General features: G+C 35.3%; 1 protein-coding gene across 1 annotated transcript in view; it reads left to right on the top strand.

Annotated features, from left to right (window-relative positions):
- C20H11orf65 (chromosome 20 C11orf65 homolog) overlaps positions 1-27,067 on the top strand; it is a 76,688-nt gene that overhangs the window by 9,686 nt on the left and 39,935 nt on the right. Inside the window, exons 2-3 of the mRNA XM_044753396.2 lie at positions 14,466-14,538; positions 15,824-15,913. Coding sequence (XP_044609331.1) covers positions 14,467-14,538; positions 15,824-15,913 — 162 coding nt within the window. The 5' untranslated portion in view covers position 14,466. The remainder of the gene's footprint in view (positions 1-14,465; positions 14,539-15,823; positions 15,914-27,067) is intronic.

A 27,067-nucleotide genomic window follows, 5' to 3' on the forward strand; every position in this document is an offset into this window, starting at 1 on the left:
ACATACTTAGGAATATGACATATCCATACTTAGGAATCTATGTGTATAAAGATGGAAGAGTCTCCAATACATATTGTTAAGTAAATAAAGAAGAAACTATTTATAGTTTCATCACCTTAATGGAAACAAACAAACCTGCATGGTATATGTATGTATGTGTGTATATGTATACTATAATATATGGTTGTGTGTATAGATATATATTTAAAATTTTTTAATATATAAGAAAAGATCTGGAAGAATCACATCTACTAACAGAGATAAAGATAACTTTTGAAGGGAGAACTGGACTAGAAGAAATGGATATGGAAGATTTTCACTTTTTACTGTTATACTATATTTGAATTTTTTGCTCCAAGAATGTATTTGTGTCTTATTTACATAATAAATTTAAAGGTATATAAATCTAGACAATACTATGAATAATTTTGGATTTTAAACAGTAGTGAGATGTTAAGTAGGGAATGATATTTACGTATTTTTCTAATGCTGTTGAAATATTGCCCTAATTCTGTGGTTATTTGTGAATAACCAAATAGCTGTATTCTGTATGTTGACCATTGAAAAAGAACATGGACAGGAAAACATAAGAGTAATGAACTGAGGTGACTACCATATTTCAAAATTCAGTATAATTACTTTTCTACTTTTTCCTTACATTTCAAAGTTGAAATTTTGATATGATTTTTGAAGTTATGATAAATCTCAGATGGCAAAATTATCTTCTCTATCTCTTTTAATAATAGAAATAGGAATAGTCCCTTAAAAATTATTAAGACTGGTTATCACACTATTCACAAGGAAAACTTTTTTTTCCTGAAGTGTCCTGAAATATACAGATAAATTATACTTCTTTCCTTCTCCACCTGCTGGCTAAAAAGAGTATATTTCAAAATACTATCCTTTGATCAAAATTAACAAATCTTTTAAGCCCCAAATATCATTCCATGCTATTGTTTGTGCTAATAGTTATTTGTAAATTATGAGAACAGTTGTGGTTAAAATGCTCAGTTACAGCAGTTTTTAAACCAGAATAATGTACATGAAGTGTTCTTACTTTTGAAATAGTTTGTAGTATCCTAATAGATACAACTTATTGAGTGGTTATGGTGGGCCAGAAACTGTACTGAATGCTTTACCTGTGTTATCTGATTCAACCCTGATAATCCTGTAAGATAGGTACTATGAGTCTGCATATTTTACAGATGAGGAAACTGAAGTTTGAATAAGTTAAATAACTTATACAAGATCATGCAGCTAAGTATGAGGTAGAATTTGTTAAGATTTAAACCCCGACCTGTCTTAATTCAGACCCACAGACTTAACCTATATCCCTATGTCTCCTGTATTATTAAAGCTATTTGAAGACAAAGAAAAATGTTATACATTTTTTCGTAGAGCACTTTGTCCCTACTCTTAAAAATGTCAACAATATATACAGGAAGAGAACAACTTTAGTTTTATGCTTGCAAATAATTTTAAACATCAAAAGAGAGAAAATAACAAATATATAAATAGGTTTTTCTTTCATTTTTCCTATATATTGCATATCCTTTAGAGAGTTTTTCTGTTTGGTCCCTGTCTCTCTGTCTCTCTAAAGATAATGCACATATTAGTAGATGTGTGTTATATATAAATACTTCAGAGTTTTGGAATTTCTAAACCCTTATACATTTAGCATTTTACAAGCAACAGTTCAGAAATTTTAAATTTTAAGCAAATATATTCACTTAGTTTAGACTGTGATAAAGCATGCAGAACCATAGTGCTGTTGTAAATGTAATGAGTGACATTATTTTAGACTGTGAAGTATTAATAACTCTGAGATTAAGTAAAATCCATGTTTCTCCCTGTGTTCAGTACAGGACCTTTTTTCCCTTTATATTTGACTGCTGGAGCAGTGAATCCTTTATAATGTAAACTCATAAAATTGTGAAACTGAAAGTGCCTTTGGAGTTAGTTTATTGCAGTGCTTTTATTTTATAAGTAATGAAACTGAAACCTAAAGATGTTAAGCTATTTGTCCAAGGTTACATTAAGTAGCACTGTGAATTAAAACTAAAACACTTCTACAGTCTTTCAGTTCAATAGTCTTCCTTTTATGGTTATGTGTAAGAAGACTACAAAATCAATAGGTTATGTGCAAATCTTATGTATGGCTTGTATTTCCTTTCATTATGTATACTGAAAATGAATATAACTGTACATAATTTATACAACCTAGACAAAGAAAATTCTTGGATTAAACTTTTCTGATAACACTGGAGCAATATTGGAACAGTTTCATTATTGACCTAATCAATCATTCGATTTTAATGAGATCCTTTTTGGGATAATAAACATTTAAGCAGCATAAATAAGAATTTAGCTTCCTGTAACTTTTTTTATGTGTGGTAAAATACACATAAAATTTACCAGCTTAACCGTTTTAAATGTACAGCTCAGCGATATTAAATACATTCATAGTGTTGTATAACCATCACCACCATCAATCTCCATTAATTCTTTTCATTTTGTAAAATTGAAACTCTATACCTATTCAACAATATCCCCACTCCCCATACTCCATTCATGCCACTGGCAATCACCCTTCTACTTTAGTCTCCATGATTTTGATTACTATAAGTATCTCATATAAGTGGAATCATACAGTATTTATCTTTTTGTGATTGGATTATATACTTAGTGTAATATCCTCAAGGTTCATCCATGGTGTAGTATATGTGAGATTTCCTTCCTTTTAATGGCTGAATAATATTCCATTGTATATGTACACCACATTTTGTTTATCTGTTCATCCATTAATGGACTCTTGGGTTGTTTCTGTGTTTAGTCATTATGAATAATGATGCTATGAACTTGGGTGTACAAATATCCCTTTGAGACCCTACTTTCAATTCCTTTGGTGTATACCCAGAAGGGGAATTACTGGATCATATGGTAATTCTATTTTTAGTTTTTTGAGGAATCATCATATTCTTTTCCATGGCAGCTAAACCATTTTTACATTCCCACCAACAGTGCATGTGAGTTCCAATTTCTCCACATTCTTACAACATTTCTTATTTTCTGGGTTTTATTCTTTTGTTTCTTTTTGATAGTAACCATCCTAATGGGTGTGAGATGGTATCTCATTGTAGTTTAGATTTGCATCTCTCTCATGATTAGTGATCTTGAATGACTTTTTATATAATTATTGGCTATTTGTGTATCTTCTTTGGAGAAATACCTATTTTGTCCACTTTAAATCAGGTTTTTTTTGTTGTTGTCGAATTTTAGGAGTTCTCCTTACGTTCTAGATATTAAACCCTTATCAGATATGTGATTTGCAGGTGGGGGGAGGGCAAAAGAGGTAAAGGGACACATATGTATGGTGACAGAAAAAACTAGACTATTGGTAGTCAACGTGATGCAGTCTACACAGAAACTGAAATATAATAATGTATGCCTGAAATTTACGTAATGTTATAAGTCAATATGACCTCAATGAAATAATTTTTAATAAATGATATATGATTTGCAAATGTTTTCTCTCATTCTGTGGGTTGTCTTTTTACTCTGGTGATAGTGTCTTTTGATGCACAGAATTTTTAATTTTCATGAAGCCCAATTTTTTTTTCTTTTGTTGCCTATTCATTTGGTATGTCCAAGAAATCATTGCCAAATCCAGTGTTGTGAAGCCCTATGTTTTCTTCTAAGAGTTTTATGTCTTACATTTATGTCTTTGATCTATTTTGAATTAGTTTTTATATATAGTGTTAGATAAGGTTCAAACTTCATTCTCTTGCTTGTAGATATCCAATTTTCTCAGCATCATTTGTTGAAAAGACTGTCCTTCCTCTGTTGAATGTCTTGGCACCCATGTGGAAAATCATTTGACCATATATATGAGGTTTTATTCCTGGACTCTCTATTCTATTCCATTGGTCTGTGTGTCAGTCTTTATGCTAGTGCCACATTGTTTTGAGTACTGTAGCTTTGTAATAAGTTTTAAAATCAGGAAGTGTGGTCCCCCAGCTTTGTTGTTGTTCCCTTTTTTTTTCGAAGATTAACCCTGACCTAACATCTGCTGCCAATCTTCCTCTTTTTGCTGAGGAAGACTGGCCCTGAGCTAACATCTGTGCCCATCTCCCTCCACTTTATATGTGGGATGCCTACCACAGGGTGGCTTGCTGAGCAGTACCATGTCCGCACCCAGGATCTGAACCAGTGAGCCCCAGGCCACTGAAGTGGAATGTGTGAACTTAGCCGCTGCACCACCAGGCTGGCCCCTGTTCTTTTTTAAGATTGCATTGGCTATTCTAGGTCCCTTGAGATTCCATAGGAATTTTAGAGTGGGCTTTTCTATTTCTACAAAATAATGTCTTTGGGATTTTGATAGAGATTACATTGGATATGTGGGTCGCTTTGGGTAGTATTGACATCTTAAAAATATTGTCTCCCAATCTATGAACATGAGATATATTTCCATTTATTTATCTCTTCTTTAATTTCATTCAGCAGTGTATTGTAGTTTTCATTGTACAAGTCTTTCACCTCCTTGGTAAAAGTAATTCCTAAGTATTTTATTCTATTTGATGCTATTGTATATAGAATTGTTTTTGTAATTTTTCAGATGAGATCGGGTGCTTTTATGATGGTATGGTTGTAGATAATAATTTCTTTTTCAGATTGTTATTTTTTTTTTTTTTGAGGAAGATTGGCCCTGAGATAGCATCTCTGCCAATCTTTGTCTATTTTGTATGTGAGATGCTGCCACAGCATGGCTTGATGAGTGATGTGTAGGTCCATACCTAGGATCTAAACCTGTGAACCCCAGGGTGCTGAAGCAGAGCATGCGAACTTAACCACCATGCCACTGGTCCAGCCCCTGATCATTGTTGTTGTGTAGAAATGCAACTGACTTCTGTGTGATGACTTTGTATCCTACTACTTTGCTGAATTCATTTATTAGTTCTAAAAGTTTTTTTGTGGAATAATTAGGATTTTCTACATATAAGATCATATTATCTGAGAACAGAGATAATTTTATTCTTTCCTTTCTAATTTGACTGTCTTTTATTTCCCTTTCTTGCCTAATTGCTCTGGCTAGAACTTCCAGTACTATGTTGAATAGAAGCAGTGAAAGTGAACATCCTTGCCTTGTTCCTGATCCTAGAGGAAAAACTTTCAGCCTTTTACCACTGAGTATGATGTTTGTTGTGGGGTTTTCACATATGGCTTTTATCATGTTGAGGCAGTTTCATTCTATTCCTGGTTTGTTGAGTGTTTTTATGCTGAAAGAGTCATGATGATGATGTCAAATACTATTCTGCATCAATTTAGATGATTGTGCATGTCTTTTTTTTCTGTTAGTGTGGCATATTACATTGATTGAGATTTGTATATTGAACCATCTTTGCGTTCCAGGAATAAATCTCATTTGTTCATGGTGTATAATCCTTTTAATATTCTGCTGAACTTGGTTTGGTAGTATTTTGTTGGGGATTTTTGTGTCGATGTTCATAGGAATATTGGTCTGTAGTTTTCTTTTCTTGTAGTGTCTTTGTCTGGTTTTGGTATAGGGTAACTCTGGCCTCATAGAATGAGTCAGGATGTGTTCCCTGCTATTCAGTTTTTTGAAATTGTTTGAGAAGGATTGGTATTAGTTCTTCTTTAAATCTTTCATAGAATTAACCAGTAAAGGTAGCAGATCCAGGGCTTTTATTTGTTGGGATATTTTTGATTACTGATTCAATCTCCTTACTAGTTATAGGTTTATTCATATGTTCTATTTCCTTGTGACTTAGTCTCAGTAGATTTTGTGTTTCTAGGAATTTGTCAATTTTATCTAGGTTATTAAATTTGTTGGTACATAATTGTTCATAGTACTCTCTTATAATACTTTTTATTTCTTTGGAATCAGTGGTATTGACCTACTTTCATTTCTTATTTTAGTAATTTTTTCTTGGTCTATCTAGCTAAAGATTTGCCAATTTTGTTGATCTTTTAAAAGAACCAGCTTTGATTTCATTGATTTACTCTATTGTTTTTCTGTTCTCTCTTTCATCTCTGCTCTAATCGCCTTCCTTATGCTAGTTTGGGTTTAGTTTGTTCTTCTTTTACTATTTCCTTAAGTTATAAATTTAGGTTGTTGATTTGAGATCTTTCTTGTTTTTTAAGGTAAGTATGTATATAGCTATAAGTTTTCCTCTTAAGACTGCTTTTGCTGCACCCCATAAGTTTTGGTATGTTGTATTTTAGTTTCTATTTATCTCTAAGTATTTTCTAATTTCCTAAGTGATTTCTTCTTTGATCCATTTGTTATTTAAGAGTACATTGTTTAATTTTTACAAGCATGGAAACTTTTCAGTTTTACCTCTGTTGTTGATTTCTAACTTCATGTCATTGTGCTTGAAGAAGATACTTTGTATGATATCTGTCTTTTAAAATATTTTGAGACTTAATTTGTGGCCTATAATATACTCTGTCTTAGAAAATGTTCCATGTGCGCTTGAGAAGAATGTGAGTACTGCTGTTCTTTGTTAGACTGTTCTATATATGTCTGTTAGATTGAGTTGATTTATTATGTTTTCAAGTCCTCTGTTTCCTTATTTATCTTCTGTGTGGTTGTCTTACCCATTATTAAGAGTAGGTTATTGAAGTCTCCAACTGTTATAGTAGAGCCATATATGTCTATGACATATAAATATGTCTGTTCCTCCCTTCAATTCTGTCACCTTTTGCTTCATATATTTTGCTGGTCTGTTATTAGATGCATAAATGTTTGTAATTGTTATATCTTCATGGTCTGTTGAGATTTTTGTTAATATATAATGTCCTTCTTTGTATCTTATAAACTTTTTTCATTTAAAGTCTGATATAAAATATCCACCCCTCCTCTCTTTTGGTTACTATTTGCATGGTATATCTTTTTCCATTCTTTCACTTTCAATATATTTGTGTCTTTGGATCTAAAGTGAGTCTGTTGTAGACAGCATATAGTTGGATCTTGTATTTGTATCCATTCAGCCAATCCTTGTATTCTGATTGGAGAGTTTAAACCGTTTACATTTCAAGTAATTACTGATAAAGAGGACCTTACTTCTGTCATTTTGCTCTTTGTTTTTTGTATGCCCCATAGCTTGTTTGTCCATTATTTCCTGCATTACTATCTTCTCTTGTGTTTGTTAGTTTTTTATAGTAAAACATTTAAATCCTTTTCTTATTTCCTTTGTGGTTGCCATGGGGATTACATTTAAGATCCCAAAGTTGTAATACTCCAATGTGAAATTATACCAGCTTAACTTCAATAACCTACAAAAACTCTCCTTTACAGCTCCATCCAAATGCCTTTTGATTGTTGATGTCACAAAATTACATCTTTATACATTGTGTATCCAAAAACATAGTCTACTAATTCTTTTAAATGTATTTGTCTCTTAAATTATATAGAAAATAGCATGTGGAATTACAAACCAAAGTTACAATAATACTAGTTTTAGACTAATAATTTTTTAAAGCATATTATTCTCTTAAATCATGTATAAAACAAAAAAAAGTAGAGTTACAGACCATTGTTATGATAATACTGGCTTTTATAATTGCTCATGTATTTACCTTTATTAAAATCTTTATTTCTTCATACAGCTTAGTGTTACTGTCAAGTGTCTTTTTATTTTACCCTGCACAATTCCCTTGAGCATTTCTTGCAGAGCAGGTCTAGTGGTAGCAAACTCCTTCAGCTTTTATCTGGGGATGTCTTACTTTCTCCCTCAATTTTTTTTTTTTAATTTTCATTGATTTTATGATAGTTTACAACCTTGTGAAATTTCAGTTGTACATTATTGTTTCTCAGTCGTGTTTTAGGTGCACCACTTCACCCTTTGTGCCCACCCCCCGCCCCTGTCTTTTCCCTGGTAGCCACTAATCTGTTCTCTTTGTCTACATGATTAACTTCCACATATGAGTGGAGTCATATAGAGATTGTCTTTCTCTATCTGGCTTATATCACTTAACATAATTCCCTCAAGTTCCATCCATTCTGTTGTGAATGGGATGATTTTACTCTTTTTTATGGCTGAGTAGTATTCCATGGTATATATATACCACATCTTCTTTATCCAATCATCTGTTGATGGGCACTTAGGTTTCTTCCATGTCTTGGCTATTGTAAATAATGCTGCAATGAACATAGGGGTGCATGGGACTTTTGGAATTGCTGATTTCAGGTTCTTTGAATACATACCCAGTAGTGGGATGGCTGGGTCATATGGTATTTCTATTTTTAACTTTTTGAGAAATCTCCATACTGTTTTCCATAGTGGCTACACCAGTTTGCATTCCCACCAGCAGTGTATGAGGGTTTGTTTTTCTCCACAACCTCTCCAACATTTGTCACTTTTTGTTTTGGTTATTTTTGCCATTCTAATGGGTATAAGGTGATGTCTTAGTGTAGTTTTGATTTGCATTTCACTGATGATCCGTGATGATGAACATCTTTTCATATGCCTATTGGCCATCCGTATATCTTCTTTGGAGAAATGTCTGTTCATGTCTCCTGCCTATTTTTTGATCGGGTTGTTTGATTATTTGTTGTTGATTTGTGTGAGTTCTTTATATAGTATGGAGATTAACCCTTTGTCGGATATATGACTTGCAAATATCTTTTCCCAATTAGTGGGTTGTTTTTTTGTTTCAATCCTGTTTTCCTTTGCCTTGAAGAAGTGCTTTAGTCTGATAAAGTCCCATTTGTTTATTCTTTCTATTGTTTCCCTTGTCTGAGAAGACATGGTCTCTGAAAAGATCTTTTTAATACCAATGTCAAAGAATGTACTGCCTATATTTTCTTCTAGAAGCCTTATGGTTTCAGGTCTTACCTTTAGCTTATTGATCCATTTTGAGTTTATTTTTGTGAATGGTGAAAAAGAATGGTCAATTTTCATTCTTTCGCATGTGACTGTCCAGTTTTCCCAGCACCATTTGTTGAAAAGACTTTCTTTTGTCCAATGTATGCCCTCAGCTCCTTTGTCAAAGATTAGCTGTCCATAGATGTGTGGTTTTATTTCTGGGCTTTCAATTCTGTTCCATTGATCTGTGCATCTGTTTTTGTACCAGTACCATGCTGTTTTAATTATTGTAGCTTTGTAGTATGTTTTGAAGTCAGGGATTGTGATGCCTCCAGCTTTGTTCTTTTTTCTCAGGATTGCTTTAGCAGTTTGGGGTCTTTTGTTGCCACATATGAATTTTAGGATTCTTTGTACTATTTCTGTAAAGAATGTCATTGGGATTGCATTGAATTTGTAGATTGCTTTAGGTAGTATGGACATTTTAACGTTGTTTATTCTTCCAATCCATGTGCATGGAATGTCTTTCCATCTCTTTATGTCATCATCAATTTCCTTCAGGAAAGTCTTGTAGTTTTCGTTGCATAGGTTTTTCACTTCCTTAGTTAAGTTCACCCTAAGGTGTTTTATTCTTTTTGTTGCAATTGTGAATGGTATTGTGTTCTTGAGTTCTTTTTCTGTTAGTTCGTTATTAGAGTGTAGAAATGCTACTGATTTATGTAACTTGATTTTGTACCCTGCAACTTTGTTGTAGTTGTTGATTATTTCTAAAAGTTTTCCAATGGATTCGTTAGGGTTTTCTATATATAAGATCCTGTTGTCTGCAAACAGCTAGAGTTTCACTTCTTCCCTTCCTATTTGGATTCCTTTTATTCCTTTCTCTTGCCTAATTGCTCTGGCCAAAACCTCCAGTACTATCTTGAATAAGAGTGGTGATAGAAGGCATCCTTGTCTCATCCCTGTTTTCAGGGGGATGGCACTCAGTTTTTGCCCATTGAGTATGATGTTGGCTGTGGGTTTGTCATATATGGCCTTTATTATGTTGAGGTACTTTCCTTCTATCCCCATTTTGTTGTGAGTTTTTATCATAAATGGCTGTTGGATCTTGTCAAGTGCTTTCTCTGCATCTGTTGAGATGATCATGTGGTTTTTATTCCTCAATATGTTGATGTGGTGTATCATGTTGATTGATTTGTGGATGTTGAACCATCCCTGTTTCCCTGGTATGAATCCCACTTGATCATGATGTATGATCCTTTTGATGTATTGCTGAATTCGGGTTGCCAACATTTTACATCTATGTTCATCAGTGATATTGGCCTGTAGTTCTCCTTTTTCTTGCTGTCCTTGTCAGGGTTTGGTATCAGAGTGATGTTGGCCTTGTAGAATGTGTTAGGGAGTATTCCATCCTCCCTAATTTTTGGAATAGCTTGAAAAGTATACGTGTTAAATCCTCCTTGAAAGTTTGTTAGAATTCCTCAGGAAAGCCATCTGGTCCTTGGGTTTTATTCTTTGGGATGCTTTTCATTGCAGTTTCAATCTCTTTCCTTGTGATTGGTCTGTTCAGATTGTCTGCTTCTTTTTGACTTAGCTTTTCAAGATTGTAAGAGTCTAAGAATTTATCCATTTCCTCTAGGTTATCCATTTTGTTGGTATATAGTTTTTCATAGTATTCTCTTATAATCCATTGTATTTCTGTGGAGTCTGTTGTTATTTCTCCATTTTCATTTCTGATTTTATTTGAGCTTTCTCTCTTTTTTCTTTGTAAGTATAGCTAGGGGTTTGGCAATTTTATTTATCTTCTCAAAGAACCAGCTCTCTGTGTCATTGATCCTTTCTACTGCCTTTTTTGTTTAAATAGCATTTATTTCTGCTCCAATTTTTTATTATTTCTCTCCTTCTGCTGACTTTGGGCTTTGTTTGTTCTTCTTTCTCTAATTCAGTTAGGTGTAGTTTGAGATTGCTTATTTGGGATTTTTCTTATTTGTTAAGGTGTGCCTGTATTGTGATGAATTTCCTTCTTAATACAGCTTTTGCTGTATCCCATATGAGTTGGTATGGCATGTTACCATGTTCATTTGTCTCCAGATATTTTTTGATTTCTTCTTTAATTTCTTCAGTGATCCATTGCTTGTTCAATAGCATATTGTTTAGTCTCCACATCTTTGTCCCTCTCTCAGCTTTTTTGTTGTAATTAATTTCTAGCTTTATAGCATTATGATCAGAGAAGATGCTTGTTATTATTTCAATTTTTTTTAATTTGTAGAGGCTTGCCTTGTTTCCCAACATATGGTCTACCTTGAGAATGGTCTGTGTACACTTGAGAAGAATGTGTATTCTGCTGTTTTTGGATGGAGTGTTCTATATATGTCTATTGAGTCCAGCTGTTTTAGCTTTTCATTTAATTACACTGTTTCCTTGTTGATTATCTGTCTGGATGATCTGTCCAATGATGTGAGTGGGGTGTTGAGGTCCCCTACTATTATTGTATTATTTTTGATATCTTCTTTTAGGTTTGTGCATAGTTGCTTTATGAACTTTGGTGCTCCCTTGTTGGTTGCATAGATATTTATGTGTTATTTCTTCTTCATGTAGTGTTCCTTTGATCATTATATACTGCCCCTCTTTGTCTCTCATTACTTGCTTTATCTTGAAATCTATTTTGTCTGATATAAGTATTGCAACACCTGCTTTCTTTTGTTTGCCATTAGCTTGGAGTATTGTCTTCCACCACTTTACTCTGACCCTTTATTTGTCATTGGAGCTGAGGTGTGTCCTGGAGGCAACAAATTGTTGGATCTTGTTCTTTAATCCATCTTGCCACTCTGTGTCTTTTTATTGGCGAGTTCAATCCATTTACATTTAGGGTGATTATTGATGTATGAGGGCTTAATGCTGTCATTCTGTCACTTGTTTTCTGGTTTTCCTGCACTTCCTTTGTTTCTTGTCCTGTGTGTTTTAGTCTACCCATTGACTTCTGCAGTTTCTTATGCTATGTTTCTTAGTTTTTCCCTTATTTTTTGTGTCTCTGTTCTGCTTTTTAGTTTAGTGGCTACCCTAAAGTTTGTATTCAGAGTCTTGTGCATAACATAGTCCATTTTCTGATGGCCTATTTCCTTAGTCTAAACTGATTCAGTCCCTTGCCTCCTCCCCTCCTAAGTCATTATTTTCACATCTTATTCCAAGTTGTATTGTGAGTTTGTGGTTAAAGTGACAAGATTGTCTTTGTTTTTTGGTGTTTTCCTTCCATTTATCCTAATGCTATAGTTGATTATTTGCTATCCTATTCTGATTCTATTTGTCTCCTTACTCTGTGTTTTGTGACCCCTTTCTCCCTTTTTTTCTTTTTTCAGGTATGAAGGCTGTCTTGAGGATTTCTTTTCGGCGGTTGGGAGGGGGGCCTCGTGGCTGTGAAGTCCCTTAGCTTTTGTTGGTCTGGGAAAGATTTAATCATTCCATTCTCTCCTATCTTGTAAGGTTTCTGCAGAGAAATCCACTGAAAGCCTGTTGGGGTTCCTTTGTAGGTTATTTTCTTCTGCCTTGCTGCCCTGGGTATTCTTTCTTTCTCATTCAGTTTTGCCAGTTTTACTACTATATGCCTTCCAGTAGGTATTTTTACATTGACAAATCTAGGAGATCTGAAATCTTTCTCCACACACATTTCTCTCTCATTCCCTAGATTTTGGAAGTTCTCTGCTATTATTTCTTTGAACATACTTTCTGCTCCATTCTCCTTCTCTTCACCTTCTTGGATACCTATAATTCTTATATTGCATTTCCTCATTGCATCAGCTATTTCTTGGAGGTTTTCTTCATTTCTTTTTAGTCTTAGTTCCCTCTCCTCCTCTGTCTGGAGCCATTCAACATGTCTATCTTCGATTATGCTGATTTGCTCCTCTATGGTGTCCACACGAGCATTCATAGAATCCATATTTTGTTTTATCTCTTCCATTGTATTTTTCATCTCTAGTATTTTTGATTGATTCTTCTTTATAGTTTCAATCTCTTTTGTAAAGTAGCTCCAGAACTCGTTGAATTGTTTCTCTGTATTTTCTTTAAACTCATTGAGTTTTTTGACGGTAGCTATTCTGAATTCATTGTCGTTTAGTTTACTTCTTTCTGAGTCTTCAGGACATAATTCTGGGTATTTATTGTTTTCCCTCTGGTCTGGAGATTTGATGAATTGCCAGATGCTGGAACTACGGGTCTTGCCCATTGTGATGTTATTTGGTTGCAGTTACAGCCTATCACCACTAGATGGGGATCAAGAGCCACATAGTCTGAGCCCTCGGCCTTCAGCCGACATGGCATGGCACAGCATGGGTTGGGCATGGCGCTTTCTCTTTTGTGCAGACCAGGGTTTCCCGATCAGCTCTTGCCATCTGGTCTCCTGGGGTCTTGGCTTGATGAGGTCATGCCAGGCGAAAGCTTTTGCCCCATTAGAGGGCTTCCCTCTAGGTTGCAAAGGTGCTGACCCTGCAGACCTGCAACCCCTCCCCCACTCCTTCCCTCATGGGGCCTCTGGTGGCAGCCGTCCCAGTCTTTAGGGGAGGGAGTGAAGTTCTCTCTTACCTCATTCCAGCTCCTACAAGGGGCACTCCAGCCTCTCCGCCCTCTGTTGTTTGGCTGCTGTGGGTCTCCGAGGATTCCTGTGCTATTTGGATATTTTTTGTTGGAATATGGTTGCTCCTTTTTGTTGTATGTTGGAGGGAAGAGAGTCCTGGGCAAGCTCACTCTGCCATAATGCTGATGTCACTCCTTCTCCCTCATTCTTGAAAGATAGTTTTGCTATATATAGGATACTCAGTTCACAGTTTTTTCTTTGAGATTTCCTTGTATGTGTGAATCACTTCTCTCTTACTGCTTTCAAGAGTCTCTCTTTATCTTTCGCTTTTGAAAGTTTAATTATGTGTCTTGGTGAGGATATCTTTGAGTCATCTTACTTGGAGTTTGTTGAACTTCTTGGATGTTTGCATTAATGTCTTTCATCAAATTTGAGAAGTTTTCAGCCATTATTTCTTGAGATATTCTTTCTGCCTCTTTCTCTCTCTCTTCTCCTTCTGGGGCTTCCACCATCTGTATGTTGGTCTACTTGCTGGTGTACTACAGGTCTCTTAGGCTTGTTCATTTTTTTCAGTCTTTTTTTCTTTCTATTCCTCAGACTCAACAATTTCCATTGTTCTATCTTCAAGTTTGCTGATTCTTCTGCCTGCTCAGCTCTGCTTTTGAATCCCTGTAATAAATTTTTCATTTCAGTTACTCTACTTTTCAGCTTCAGAATTTATATTAGGTTTCTCTTTAGATTTTCTGTCTCTTTATTGATATTTCCATTTTGTGTATATGTCATTTTCTTGAATTTCTCCACATCTTCCTTTAGTTCTTTGAACATCTTTAAGGTAATTGTTTTAAAGACTTTGTTTAAGATCTATCATCAGGTCTTTTTTCAGGTTCAGTTTATGTTGATTTATTTTTTCCTTTGAATAGGCCATATTTTTGTGTTTCTTTGTGTGCCTTGTGATTTTTTTTGTTGAAAACTGGGCATTTGAACTTAATAATGTGGTAACTCTGGAAATCAGATTCTCCCCCTTCCCCAGCATTTACTGTTTTTTTAAAAATTGTTTTTGTTTTTGATTGTTGTAGGATGTTTCTACAGCCTACAAGGATCAGCCAAGGATCAGCCAAGGATCAGCCTGAAAATTTAAGGTCTTCTCAGGTATTTTCTGAGCCTGTGCCTTTCCCTGGGCATGCCTGGTCAATTTCTCATTTTCTTTGTATGTGTAGTTGTTTTTGAACGTCCTAGTCTTGAGGGTCTAGCTCCCAAAAGGGGAAAAGAGAACAATGTAGAGGGGAGGAAAAGGGCACTAGCTCTTTAAATGCCCTGGAAGTTACCTCAGCTAGAGGCGGAGGCTTGCAACAATGTGAGGAGATGCAACAACAATGGCTGCCCTCTTGTTTGTCCACATCCCTGTGATCAGAAGTAGCAATCAACTATCAGAGCACAGATCTCCTATATTTGGAGGACAAAACCCTTTTTTCCCTACCCTGGCTCCTACAAGCTATGTACAGTCTGTTTCTAGAACATGTGCAGAGATGCTTGCTACTGGGATTGGGGCGGGGGAATGGGTAGGTGCTACTGGGCTAAGAGCTAAATTGACCAAAAGGAACCATAATTTACCCTCCAAGGCTTTCCCTGGAAGTTGTAAGCCTTCAGTAGACTCCAGAGTTCCAAAATTATTAATGTGATTCTTCCAGTGCAATTGTTGTCTAGATGGGGAGACAGACTTCTAGTGTTTCCTGCTCTACTTCTTCTTGGGATCCTCTCTGCCTACTGCAACTTTTTTAAGGACTCATAAGCTATAATGACTTCCTGACTTCTCTATTACTAATTTCTTCATATTATTAATAAAAATTATGATTATAATTGCTGATTTTGCTTTGCTCCTTAATAGTCAAGCTTCATCTCGTTTTTTGGGGGGACAATTTAATGCATGATTTATTGAGTAGTCAGCACTTTTAAGAGTTACAAACAAAGAAAAGATCTCTAATCATCTCTAAATCTATGTTAGGGACCTACGTAAATTTATGGATGAAACTCTGTCTCTCTGCATGTTGATTAAGGAAAGCTTATTTGAAGTCATTGAATGAGGCAGGGATAGGTCATGGATTTTCAAGACTAACAGACATGGATTCAAGACTGGCTTAGTTAATCACTATTTGACCTTAAACCTTGAAGCTCAGTCTTCTAATCTCTAATATAAGCATATTAGTAAAATCTGTCATGCAGGGTTGTTGTTTTAATTAGAAAAAAGAAACAAAGGAACATGTTAGGCAATCAATGATAGGTAACAATTTTTATTTTTATTATAATTCTTTTGATACCAAATCTCATGTTCATTATTTGCTTTATGCAACTTTCTACTTAATTTTCATTGAGTTCTAGTGGGTTTCATAATGGAGTATATAAAGTAATTTTAAATATGCCCTTTTTCTTATTTTAGGACTTTCAAATGCCTTGGAAACAGGAGGCAGAATTTATAAAGAGGGATAAAGCTGCCAGAGTCATTCAGAAGGCCTGGAAAAGTTTCCTTGTGAGCTTCTTTTTTTGCAGCTTTATTGAGATATAATTTATATATCATAATGTTCACCTGTTGAAAGTGTACAATTCAATAGTTTTTAGTGTTTACAAATTTGTGTACCATCTTTTGTTTTAGAAGCAGACATTTTTTAAAGGCTCAAAAAATTAACATTAATTAATGATCTCATTGGCCCACAAGTATTTACTGAGTTCCTGATCAGGGCCAGGCACATTGATGATGGTTACGATCAATGAAAGTATTACTAATAGGCTCATTTGACTTTCACCTCTAAAACTTTTTTTTTTTGACTCAGGGAGCAGATTTGTGAGGTGTTAGGGATACATTCACCCATTAAATAATTATTGAGTACCTACTCTTGAAGACGATACACTAAATCTGGATTAATGTAGTACTGCTAGATAAGTGCTTACTTACTGTGCTCTAGTATGGGTAGAGCTGGTCTCATTGGAATAAGGAATATTCCAAGTTGATTAACCTAGCTGGGCGAAAGCTAAGAGCTAAAATGACTTCACTGCTTTCTCTCTGATAGCAGCAACACTCTGTCTGTGCCTGCTGATTTTGTGTGAAGTGGTATGGCTCTGTTTCTGGCACACAAGAACACCTTTGGGGCTGGCCCAAAGGCCGATTGGTTGAGTTCACCCACTCTGCTTGGGTGACCCAAGATTTCACTGGTTTGGATCCTGGGCATGGACATGACACTGCTTGTCAAGCCATGCTTAGACAGTGTCCCACATAGCACAACCAGAGGCACTCACAACTAGAATATACAACTAGGTACTTGGGGGGCTTTGGGGAGAATAAGAAAAAAAAAAACAAGAATACCTCTGTATCAGTTAATCAAGTCTTGCCAAATAGCTTCCATTATTTGCCCCCTTTGCCTCTATGAAAGCCATAAAACCTAAGCTAGGGCATAACTCTTGATTTCCAACACAAAAATAATAGTTTTCTTTTAAAATCTACTATTTATTTGATGGTTTCTATTTGCATACTTGTCATCTAGGCTAAGCTTTTCTGTCATTTGTAACTTCTTTTATTCCACATCCGAATCTGATCAGCCACATACTTTTGAATACCTGTTATATTCCTAGCACTGTGCTAGGCTTTTTCCAATACATCCTTGCCCTTACAGAGCTTCAGTAGGGAAGCCATGTATATACATAAACAAATGTTTGTGTGTGTGTATTTTAACAAGATGGTAGACTGAGCACATTTTTGCTTTATATCCCCCCAGACCCCGTTGAGATGACAATATACAGAAAATAACCCATAACAGAGAGAAGGGAGTTTATGAGCAGATTATCTCATTTCTAGAAAACCAAAAATAGATGGTAGCATCCTGTTGGACAAAACTATGTAGGAGACTTACCTAGATACGCTTCAAAGGGGCTCCAGTGGGAGAGCTGGTGTGTCTTTTGAACCTTAGAAACGATATCAATTAGGAGTTAGCAATTTAAAAGGGCTGGAAGGAGAATGACTGTAGACAAGGGCATTAATTGAAGGTCTGTACGTGGAATAGCCGTGCCAATTGTTGCTGCTGTCACTTCAAGCCCCAAAGCTGCAGGTAGATGGATATTTATCGTTAGTCAAATATCTGCTGGTAGATGGATATTTACTATTACCCATAAAAACCCTGAAGTCTTATCCCCTCTTTTAAAACAATCAAATGAACTATCTGGTAATGTTAGTTCTAGTGTGGATTTGGCACTCCACGGTAAATAAGAGAAAACTCTTAATTTTAGTATTTGAGAGACACTTTGCTTAATTGCTGGCTATCTGACCATGCTCCCTCTAATAAAGCCTATTGATTAACTTATTCTAGCCACATCACAAAGCTCCCAGGCAATGTTCCTACTCATGAAGACAATGGGAAAAGAGGAGACTTACACAAAGCACAGGATACTCATACTAGCTCCCTAGAAAAATTGACACAGACCTTCATTCTTAAGAATTAATGTACAACCAAGGATCAGCTGACATTTAAGGAAAACCAAAGATGAAAAAAAGCAAAAAACAAAACCAGAAAGAAAAGAAAAATGAAGGTAATAAAAATAATAATTTAGATAAGATCAATATGTTGAATGGCTTCTAAGTGTTGTATCTGGAGGTAAAATGGTACCCCATGCAATAGAAGGTATGACTAAGAAGTTGAATTTAAAAAATGGTTAGAAACTCTTACTTCTAAGTAAAGATGCATAGTTTTAGCACGCTACTTGGCCCTATAAATGAATAATTTGCATAGTCAAACTAATGTAAATGCAGGTTTTTTCTATCATTTTAAATATTTTAATCAAAGAAATATGTGCCTTTTTTTTTTTAAGATTGGCACCTGAGCTAACAACTGTTGCCAATCGTTTTTTTCTTTTTTTAGCTTTTTCTCCCCAAATCGCCCCAGTACATAATTGTATATTTTACTTGTGTGTCCTTCTAGTTGTAGCATATGGGATGCTGCCTCAGCATGGCCTAATGAGCGGTGCCATGTTCTCGCCCAGGATTCGAACCGGCGAAACCCTGGGCTGCTGAAGCGGAGCACATGAGCTTAACCACTCGGCCACAGGGCTGGCCCTATTTTTATTGCAGTAACATTGGATTATAACGTTATATAGCTTTCAGATGTACATCGTAATATATTTCGAATTCTGTGTAGGTTACATCATGTTCACCACCCAAAACTATTTATAGTCCATCACCACACATGTGAGCCTAATCACCCCTTTTGCCCTCCACTCTCCCCGCTTCCCCTGTGGTAACCACCAGTCCAGTCTCTGTTGCTATGTGTTTGTTTGTCATTGTTATTATCTTCTACTTATGAATGAGATCATACGGTATTTGACTTTCTCCCTCTGACTGATTTCACTTAGCATACTACCCTCAAGGTCTATCCATGTTGTCGCAAATGGCCAGATTTCATCATTTCTTATGGCTGAGTAGTATACCATTGTGTATATATACCACATCTTCTTTATCCATTTGTTCCTTGATGGGCATCTAAGTTACTTCCAAGGTTTGGCTATTGTGAATAATGCTGCAATGAACATAGGGGAGCATGTATCTTTATGCCTTTGTGTTTTCAAGTTCTTTGGATAAATACCCAGCAGTGGGATAGCTGGATCATATGGTGGATCTATTCTTAATTTTCTGAGGATATTCCATCCTGCTTTCCATAGTGGCTGCACCAGTTTGCACTCCCACCAGCAGTGTACGAGGGTTCGCTTCTCTCCACATCCTCTCCAAGACTTGTTGTTTCCTGTCTTATTAATTGTAGACATTCTGACCGGAGTGAGATGATATCTCATTGTAGTTTTGATTTGCATTTCCCTGGTAGCTAATGATGTTGAACATCTTTTCATATGCCTGTTGGTGATCCGTATATCTTCTTTGGAGAAATCTCTGTTCAGATCGTTTGCCCATTATTTAATTGGGTTGTTGGTTTTTTTGTTGTTGAGCTGTATGAGTTCTTTGTATATTTGGATATTAACCCCTTATCTGATATATGGTTTGCAAATATCTTCTCCCAATTGTTAGGTTGTCTTTTCATTTTGTTGATGGTTTCCTTTGCTGTGCAGAACCTTTTTAGTTTGATGTAGTCCAATTTGTTCATTTTTTTCTTTTGTTTCCCTTGCCCAGTCAGACATGGTACTTGAAAATATGTTGCTGAGACCGATGTCAAAGAGCATACTGCCTATGTTTTCTTCTAGAAGTTTCATGGTTTTGGGTCTTACATTCAAGTCTTTAATCCATCTTGATTTATTTTTTTTTTTTCAAAGATTTTATTATTTCCTTTTTCTCCCCAAAGCCCCCCGGTACATAGTTGTATATTCTTCGTTGTGGGTTCTTTTAGTTGTGGCATGTGGGACGCCGCCTCAGCGTGGTCTGATGAGCAGTGCCATGTCCGCGCCCAGGATTCGAACCAATGAAACACTGGGCCGCCTGCAGCGGAGCGCGTGAACTTAACCACTCGGCCACGGGGCCAGCCCCCCATCTTGATTTATTTTTGTGCCTGGTATAAGATAATGGTCTACCTTCATCTTTTGCATGTGGCTGTCCAGTTTTCCCAACACCATTTGTTGAAGAGACTCTCCTTTCTCCATTGTATGCTCTTGGCTCCCTTGTCGAATATTAGCTGCCCATAAATGTGTGGGTTTATTTCTGGGCTCTCGATTCTGTTCCATTGATCTGTGCGTCTGTTTTTGTGCTGGTACCATGCTGTTTTGGTTACTATGGCTTTGTAGTATATTTTGAAATCAGGGAGTGTGATACCTCCAGCTTTGTTCTTTTTTCTCAGGAATCCTTCGGCTATTCAGGGTCTTTTGTTATTCCATATAAATTTTAGGATTCTTTGTTCTATCTCTGTGAAAAATGTTGTTGGCTCTTTGATAGGGATTGCATTGAATCTATAGATTGCTTTAGGAAGTCTGGACATTTTAACTATGTTAACTCTTCTAACTCAGGAGCACGAAATATCTTTCCTTTCTTTGTATCTTGTCAATTTCTTTCAACAATGTTTTATAGTTTTCAGTGTAAGATCTTTCACCTCTTTGGTTAAATTTATTCCTGGGTACTTTATCCTTTTCTTGCAATTGCAAATGGTATTGTATTCTTAATTTCTCTTTTTGCTACTTCGTTGTTAGTGTATAGAAATGCAACCAATTTTTGTATGTTGATTTTATATCCTGTAACTTGACTGTATTCACTTACTATTTCTAAAAGTTTTTTAGTGGCTTCTTTAGGGTTTTTTATATATGAAATCATGTTGTCTGCAAATAGTGACAGTTTCACTTCTTCTTTTCCAATATGGATCCCTTTTATTTATTTTTCTTCCTGATTGCTGTGGCTAGGACTTCCAATACTAGGTTAAATAAGAGTGGCGACAGTGGGCGTCCTTGTCTGGTTCCTGTTCTTAGAGGAATAGCTTTCAGTTTTTGTGTTGAGAATGATGTTTGCTGTCGGTTTGTCATATACGACCTTTATTATGTTGAGGTAATTTCCTTCTATACCCGTTTTATTTAGAGTTTTTATCATAAATGGATGCTGTATCTTGTCAAATGCTTTCTCGCATCTATTGAGATGGTCATGTGATTTTTATTCTTCATTTTGTTAATGTGGTGTATCACATTGATAGATTTGCAGATGTTGAACCATCCCTGCATCCCTGGAATGAAACCCACTTGATCATGATGTATGATCTTTTTAATGTATTGTTATATTTGATTTGCTAGTATTTTTTTGAGGATTTTTGCATCAATTTTCATCAGTGATATTGGCCTGTAATTTTCTTTTTTTTGTGTTGTCCTTGTCTTATTTCGGTATCAGGATAATGTTGGCTTTGTAGAATGAGTTAGGAAGCCTCCCCTCCTCTTCAATTTTTTGGAAGAGTTTGAGAAGGATAGGTATTAAGTCTTCTTTGAATTTTTGGTAGAATTCACCAGGGAAGCCATCTGGTCCTGGACTTTTATTTTTGGGGAGGTTTTTGATTGCTGGTTTGATCTCCTTATTGGTGATTGGTCTATTCAAATTCTCTACTTCTTCTTGGTCCAGTTTTGGAAGGTTGTATGTTTCTAAGAATTTATCCATTTCTTCTAGATTATCCAATTTATTGGCGTATAACTTTTCATAGTATTCTCTTATTATCTTTTGTATTTCTGAGGTGTCTGTTGTAATCTCTCCTCTTTCATTTCTGATTTTATTTATTTGAGCCTTCTCTCTTTTTTTCTTGGTGAGTCTAGCTAAGGGTTTGTCAATTTTGTTTATCTTTTCAAAGAACCAGCTCTTGGTTTCATTAATTGAAGTTAAGTTGTTATCAACTTAAGATATTAGAACTATAAGATATTTTATGTAAGCTTCCTGGCAACCACAATGGAAAAACCTGTAGTAGATACACAAAAGATTATGGTGAAGGAGCCAAAGCATACAGCCACAAAAAGTCATCAGATCACAAAGGAAGACAGCAAGAGAGGAAGCAAGGAACAAAGAATCTATAAAACAGACAACAAGCAACAAAGTCACAGTAGTCAGCCTTTACCTATAAATATTTGCTTTAAGCATAAAGAGATTAAATTCTTCAATCGAAAGTCATAGAATGGCTAATCAATTTTAAAAAAACCACCAAGATCCAACAGTATACTGCATGAAAGAAACTCACTTTAGTTTTAAGGACACACATAGACTGAGAGTGAAGGAATGAGAAAAGACAGGTAAAGTAAATGGTAACCAAAAGAAAGCAGGAGTAGCTATAATATATCAGACAAAATAGACTTTAAGGTAAAAATAGTCATGAGAGACAAGGAAGGTCATTGGGTAATGATAAAGAGGTCAATTCATCAAGAGAATATAACGATTGTAAATATATATGCAAACTTGAGGACACTAACTTAGGAATAAATTAACCAAGGATGTGAAAGATCTGTACACTGAAAACTATAAAACACTAATTAAAGAAATCGAAGAAGACACAAATAAATTAATAAATAAATAAATTCATTAATATTGCTAAAATCTCCAGACTACACAAAACCATCTATAGATTCAATGCAGTCCCTATCAAGATTCCAAAGGCATTTTTCTCAGAAAAGAGAAAATCCTGGGGCCAGCCCCGTGGCCTAGTGGTTAAGTTTGCGCGCTCTGCTTCGGCAGCCCAGGGTCTCGCAGGTTTGGATCCTGGACACAAACCTAGCACCGTTCATCAAGCCATGCTGAGGCAGCATCCCACATACCACAACTAGAAGGACCCACAACTGAAAATATGTACAACTACGTACCGGAGGGCTTTAGGGAGTAGAAGGAAAAATATAATCTTTAAAAAAGAAAAAGAAAGAAAAAATAATCATAAAATTTGTGTTGAACCACAGAGACCTTGGATAGCCAAAACAATCTTGAGAAAGAACAAAGCTAGAGGCGTCATGCTTCCTGATTTCAAACTATATTACAAAGCTATAGTAATCAAAACAGTATGGTACTGACATAAAAAAAATGACACATACGCCAATGAAACAGAATTGAGAGCCCATAATAAATCCATTCTTATATGGTTAACTAATATTTGACAAGAGAGCCAAGAATACTCAATGGAGAAAAGAGTCTCCTGAATAAGTGTTGGGAAAACTGGATATTCACATGCAAAAAAATTTAAACTGAATCCCTATCTCACACCACCCCAAAATTAACTCAAAATGAATTGAAGACTGAAATTTAAGACCTGAAACTGTAAAATTCCTAGAAAAAAACATAGGGAAAATGTCTTTGACATTAGTCTTGGCAATGATTTTGGATATGACACCAAAAGCACAAGCTACGAAAGCAAGCATAAACAAGTGGGACTACATCAAATAAAACTCTTCTGCATAACAAAAGAAACGATCAACAAAATGAAAAGGCACCCTATAGAATGTCAGAAAATATTTGCAAACCATCTATCTGATAAGGGATTAATATACAAAATATGTAAGGAACTCATGCAACTCAGCGCAAACCCAAATAATCTAATTAAAAAATGAGTATAAGGACATTTTCCAAAGAATAGATATTTTTCCAAAGAAGATATACAAATGGCCAACATGTACGTGAAAAGGTGCTCAATATCACTATAATCATGAGGGAAATGTAAATCAAAACCACAATAAGCTATCACCTCACACCTGTAAGAACGGCTATTGTCAAAAAGGCAAGAGCTAACAAGTGTTGGTAAGGATATGAAGAGAAGGGAACATTTGTACACTGTTGGTGGGAATGTAACCTAGTGCAACCACTATGGAAAGCAGTATGGACATTCCTCAAAAAATTTAAAGAAGAGCTACCATATGATCCAGCAACTCCACTTCTGGGTATTTAGACTAAGGAAATGAAATCACTATCTTGAAGAAGTATCTTCACCCCCATGTTCATTGCAGCATTATTCACAATAGCCAAGACATGGAAGTAACCTAAGTGTCCATTTATAGATGAATGGATAAAGGAAAAAGGTATATATATGATGTGTGTGTATACGTATACACAGACACACACAATGGAATATTATTCAGCCATGGAATAAGGAAATCCTACCATTTGTGATAACTTGAATGGATCTGGAGGGCATCATGCTAAGTAAAATGTCAGGCAGAGAAAGACAAATACTGTATACTGTATGATCTCATTTTTATGTGGAATATTAAAAAAAGCTGAACTCATAGAAATAGAGAGTAGATTGGTGATTGCCAGGGCAGAGTCGGGGGGATGGGTGAAGGTAGTCGAAAGGTACAAACTTTCAGTTATGAGATGAATAAATCCTGGGAATGTAATATACAGCATGGTGACTACATTATACTATAGTTTACTTGAAAATTGCTAAAGTTGTAGATCTTAGAAGTACTCACCACACACACACACACACACACACACAAACACACACAAAATGCTACCAAGTAAGGTGATGGATGTGTTGACTCACCTTATTGTGATAATCATTTCACACTATATATGTGTATCAAATCATCACATTGTACACCTTAAACTTACACAATATTATATGTCAATTATATCTCAATAAATCTGGGGAGGAAAAAGGAATGTTTATCTAACCTGAAGTCAGAAGATATTTTCCTGAAGCTGTTTTTAGAGGCTTAATTGCTTTAGTTTCAGACTGAGCTCTAGTATCCATCTCAAATTAGTGTTTGTATATGATGAGAAGTATGGACAAAGTTCAGTTTTTTCTTTGTCAATAACCAAATGATCAAGTACCTTTATTGAAAATACCATCCTTTCCACAATAAATTGCAGTGATGCCTCTGTTTAAATCATGTAATCATAAACGTGAGGTGTTTCTATAGTCTCTCTTAGGTTGTATTGGTCTTTTTGTCTCTGTTTGGGCCACCACCATACTGTGTTAATAACTGTAGCTTTATGCTAAGTGTGGATATATGGTAGTACAGTCCTCCAACTTTGTTCTTCTTAATGATTATCATAGCTATTCTGGGGCTTTTGCATTTCCATATAAATATTAGAATCAATCAATTTTTGCAAAGTTTTTGTTGAGATTATAATTGGAATTGCATTGAATCAATAGATCAATTTAGGGGAGAACTGACATATTATACTGAGTTTTCATGAACATGATGTATGTCTTCATTTATTTAGATCTTCTTTAATTTCTCTCCACAGTGTTTTATAGTTTGTCCTATAGAAGTTTTATACATCTTTCATTTGATTTCTAGGTATTTAACTTTTTTTGATGCTACTGTAAGTGGCATTATTTTTTAATTTTATTTTCTAGTTCATTTCTAGCTTATAGAAATATAATTTGTTTTTATATGTTGACCTAATATCCATTTATTATTTATAATTGCTTTTTTATAGTTTCCTTTGGATATTCTACTTAATGCTGTTGTCTTTGGATAATAACTTTTATTATTCCTTTGCAAACTTTATACCTTTTATTTGTTTTTCTTGGTTTATTGCACTGACTAGACTCTCCAGCACGATGTTGAAAATAAGTGGTAATTAAGGACATTCTTGACTTTTTCCTGAACACAGAGAGAAGGCATGTAATATTCCACCATAAATTTTTACCTATAGTTTTTTGTAGAAATTTATCACCAGTTTGAGGAATTTAACTTTATTGCTGATTTGCTAAGATTTTTGTTCTTGTTATTGTTGTTGTGAAAACTCTGGTATTGAATTTTATCAAGTGCTTTTGCTGCATCTACTATATGATCACATGGTCTTTCTTCTTCATTCTTTTTATGTGGTAAATTACGTTGTTTGACATTCAAATATTAAACCAACCTTGCATTCCTAGGATAAACTCCACTTCACCCTGATGTGTTACCCTTTTGATATATCCTGGATTTGATTTGCTAAACTTTTGTTTAGGATTTTTTCCTATTTGTTTATGAATATAACTTTTCTTTTTTGTAATGTCCTCACCAGCCTTTGATATCAGGATTATGCTGGCCTCATAAAAGGAATTGGGAAATATTCCTTCTTTTTCATTATCCAGAAGAGTTTGTGTGACTGGTATTATGTCTCCTATAAATGTTTGGAAAAATACATTAGCAAATCATTGTGGGCTAGGAGTTTTCTTTGTGGAAAGATTTTTAATTAGGGGTTCCGTTTCTCTAATGATACAGGACTATTCAGATCTGTGTTTCTTCTTGTGCCCATTTTGATGTTACTTTTCAAGGAACCTGTCCTTTTTGTTTAAATTGTCAAATTTATTGGCCTAAAGTTGTTTACAATCTCCTATATCTTTTCCTATTATTTTACTTTCAAACTTTTTCTGTCCTTGTATTTAAAGTGTATCTCTTGTAAACAATAAATAGATGGGTCTAATTTTGCTTAATCCTGAATCATCTTTGCTTTTAATTAGCTTGTTTAGACTCTTTCTATTTATTATAATTACTGTATTAGTTGGGTTTAAATCTACCATATTTGCTGTTTGTTTTCTACTTACTGATCTATTCTTCCTGTATTTTTCTTTTTTTTTGTTTTTGCCTTTCTTTTTATTAATGAAAAAAATTTTAATATACCATCATTTTCTTCTGTATTAGCCTTTTAGTTATTTTGGTTGATTGAAGATGGCCATAAAGTATTTGCTACTCCACCTATTGAGAGGTGAGTGGCAATCTTTATCCTTTAATTTAGGCTATTTTAGTGGCCTGCTTTACAGCTAAAACCAGTGAAATAGAACATGACATTCTGAGACCTCTAGGTCTAGACATGCTCATTCTTGGTGAAGCTAGCCACAGGGTACAACTACCCTGAAACTGCCATACTAAGCTAGCATAAGGGAGAGGCCACCTAAAGAGATTGATGATTGGCCATCCCCAGTTCTATCAGCTATTCTATCCCACTTATCAGATGTGTAAATGAAAAAGCCATCTTTGATATTCCATCTCCGGCAGATGTAACATGGAAAAAACCAAGAAACATGGCTGACAGCTAGAACTGAAGTCCCTGCCATAAAAGCCCCAGTTGAGCCATCCCAGCCGTTCTCAGCTGTTCAAGTCATCTCAACTGAAGCCTTAGTCATTAAGTGAGACTTCCCTGCTATGCCATACCAGAATTCTTAACCCATAATTGTGGCACTAATAAATTGGTTTTTGTTTTACACTACTAAGTTTTGGGGTGGTTTGCTACACCGTAATAGAGTTCTAGAGCAGATACATATCCTTT

The sequence above is a fragment of the Equus asinus genome, chromosome 20 (genome assembly GCF_041296235.1).
Source record: "Equus asinus isolate D_3611 breed Donkey chromosome 20, EquAss-T2T_v2, whole genome shotgun sequence".
Taxonomy (NCBI): Eukaryota; Metazoa; Chordata; class Mammalia; order Perissodactyla; family Equidae; genus Equus; species Equus asinus.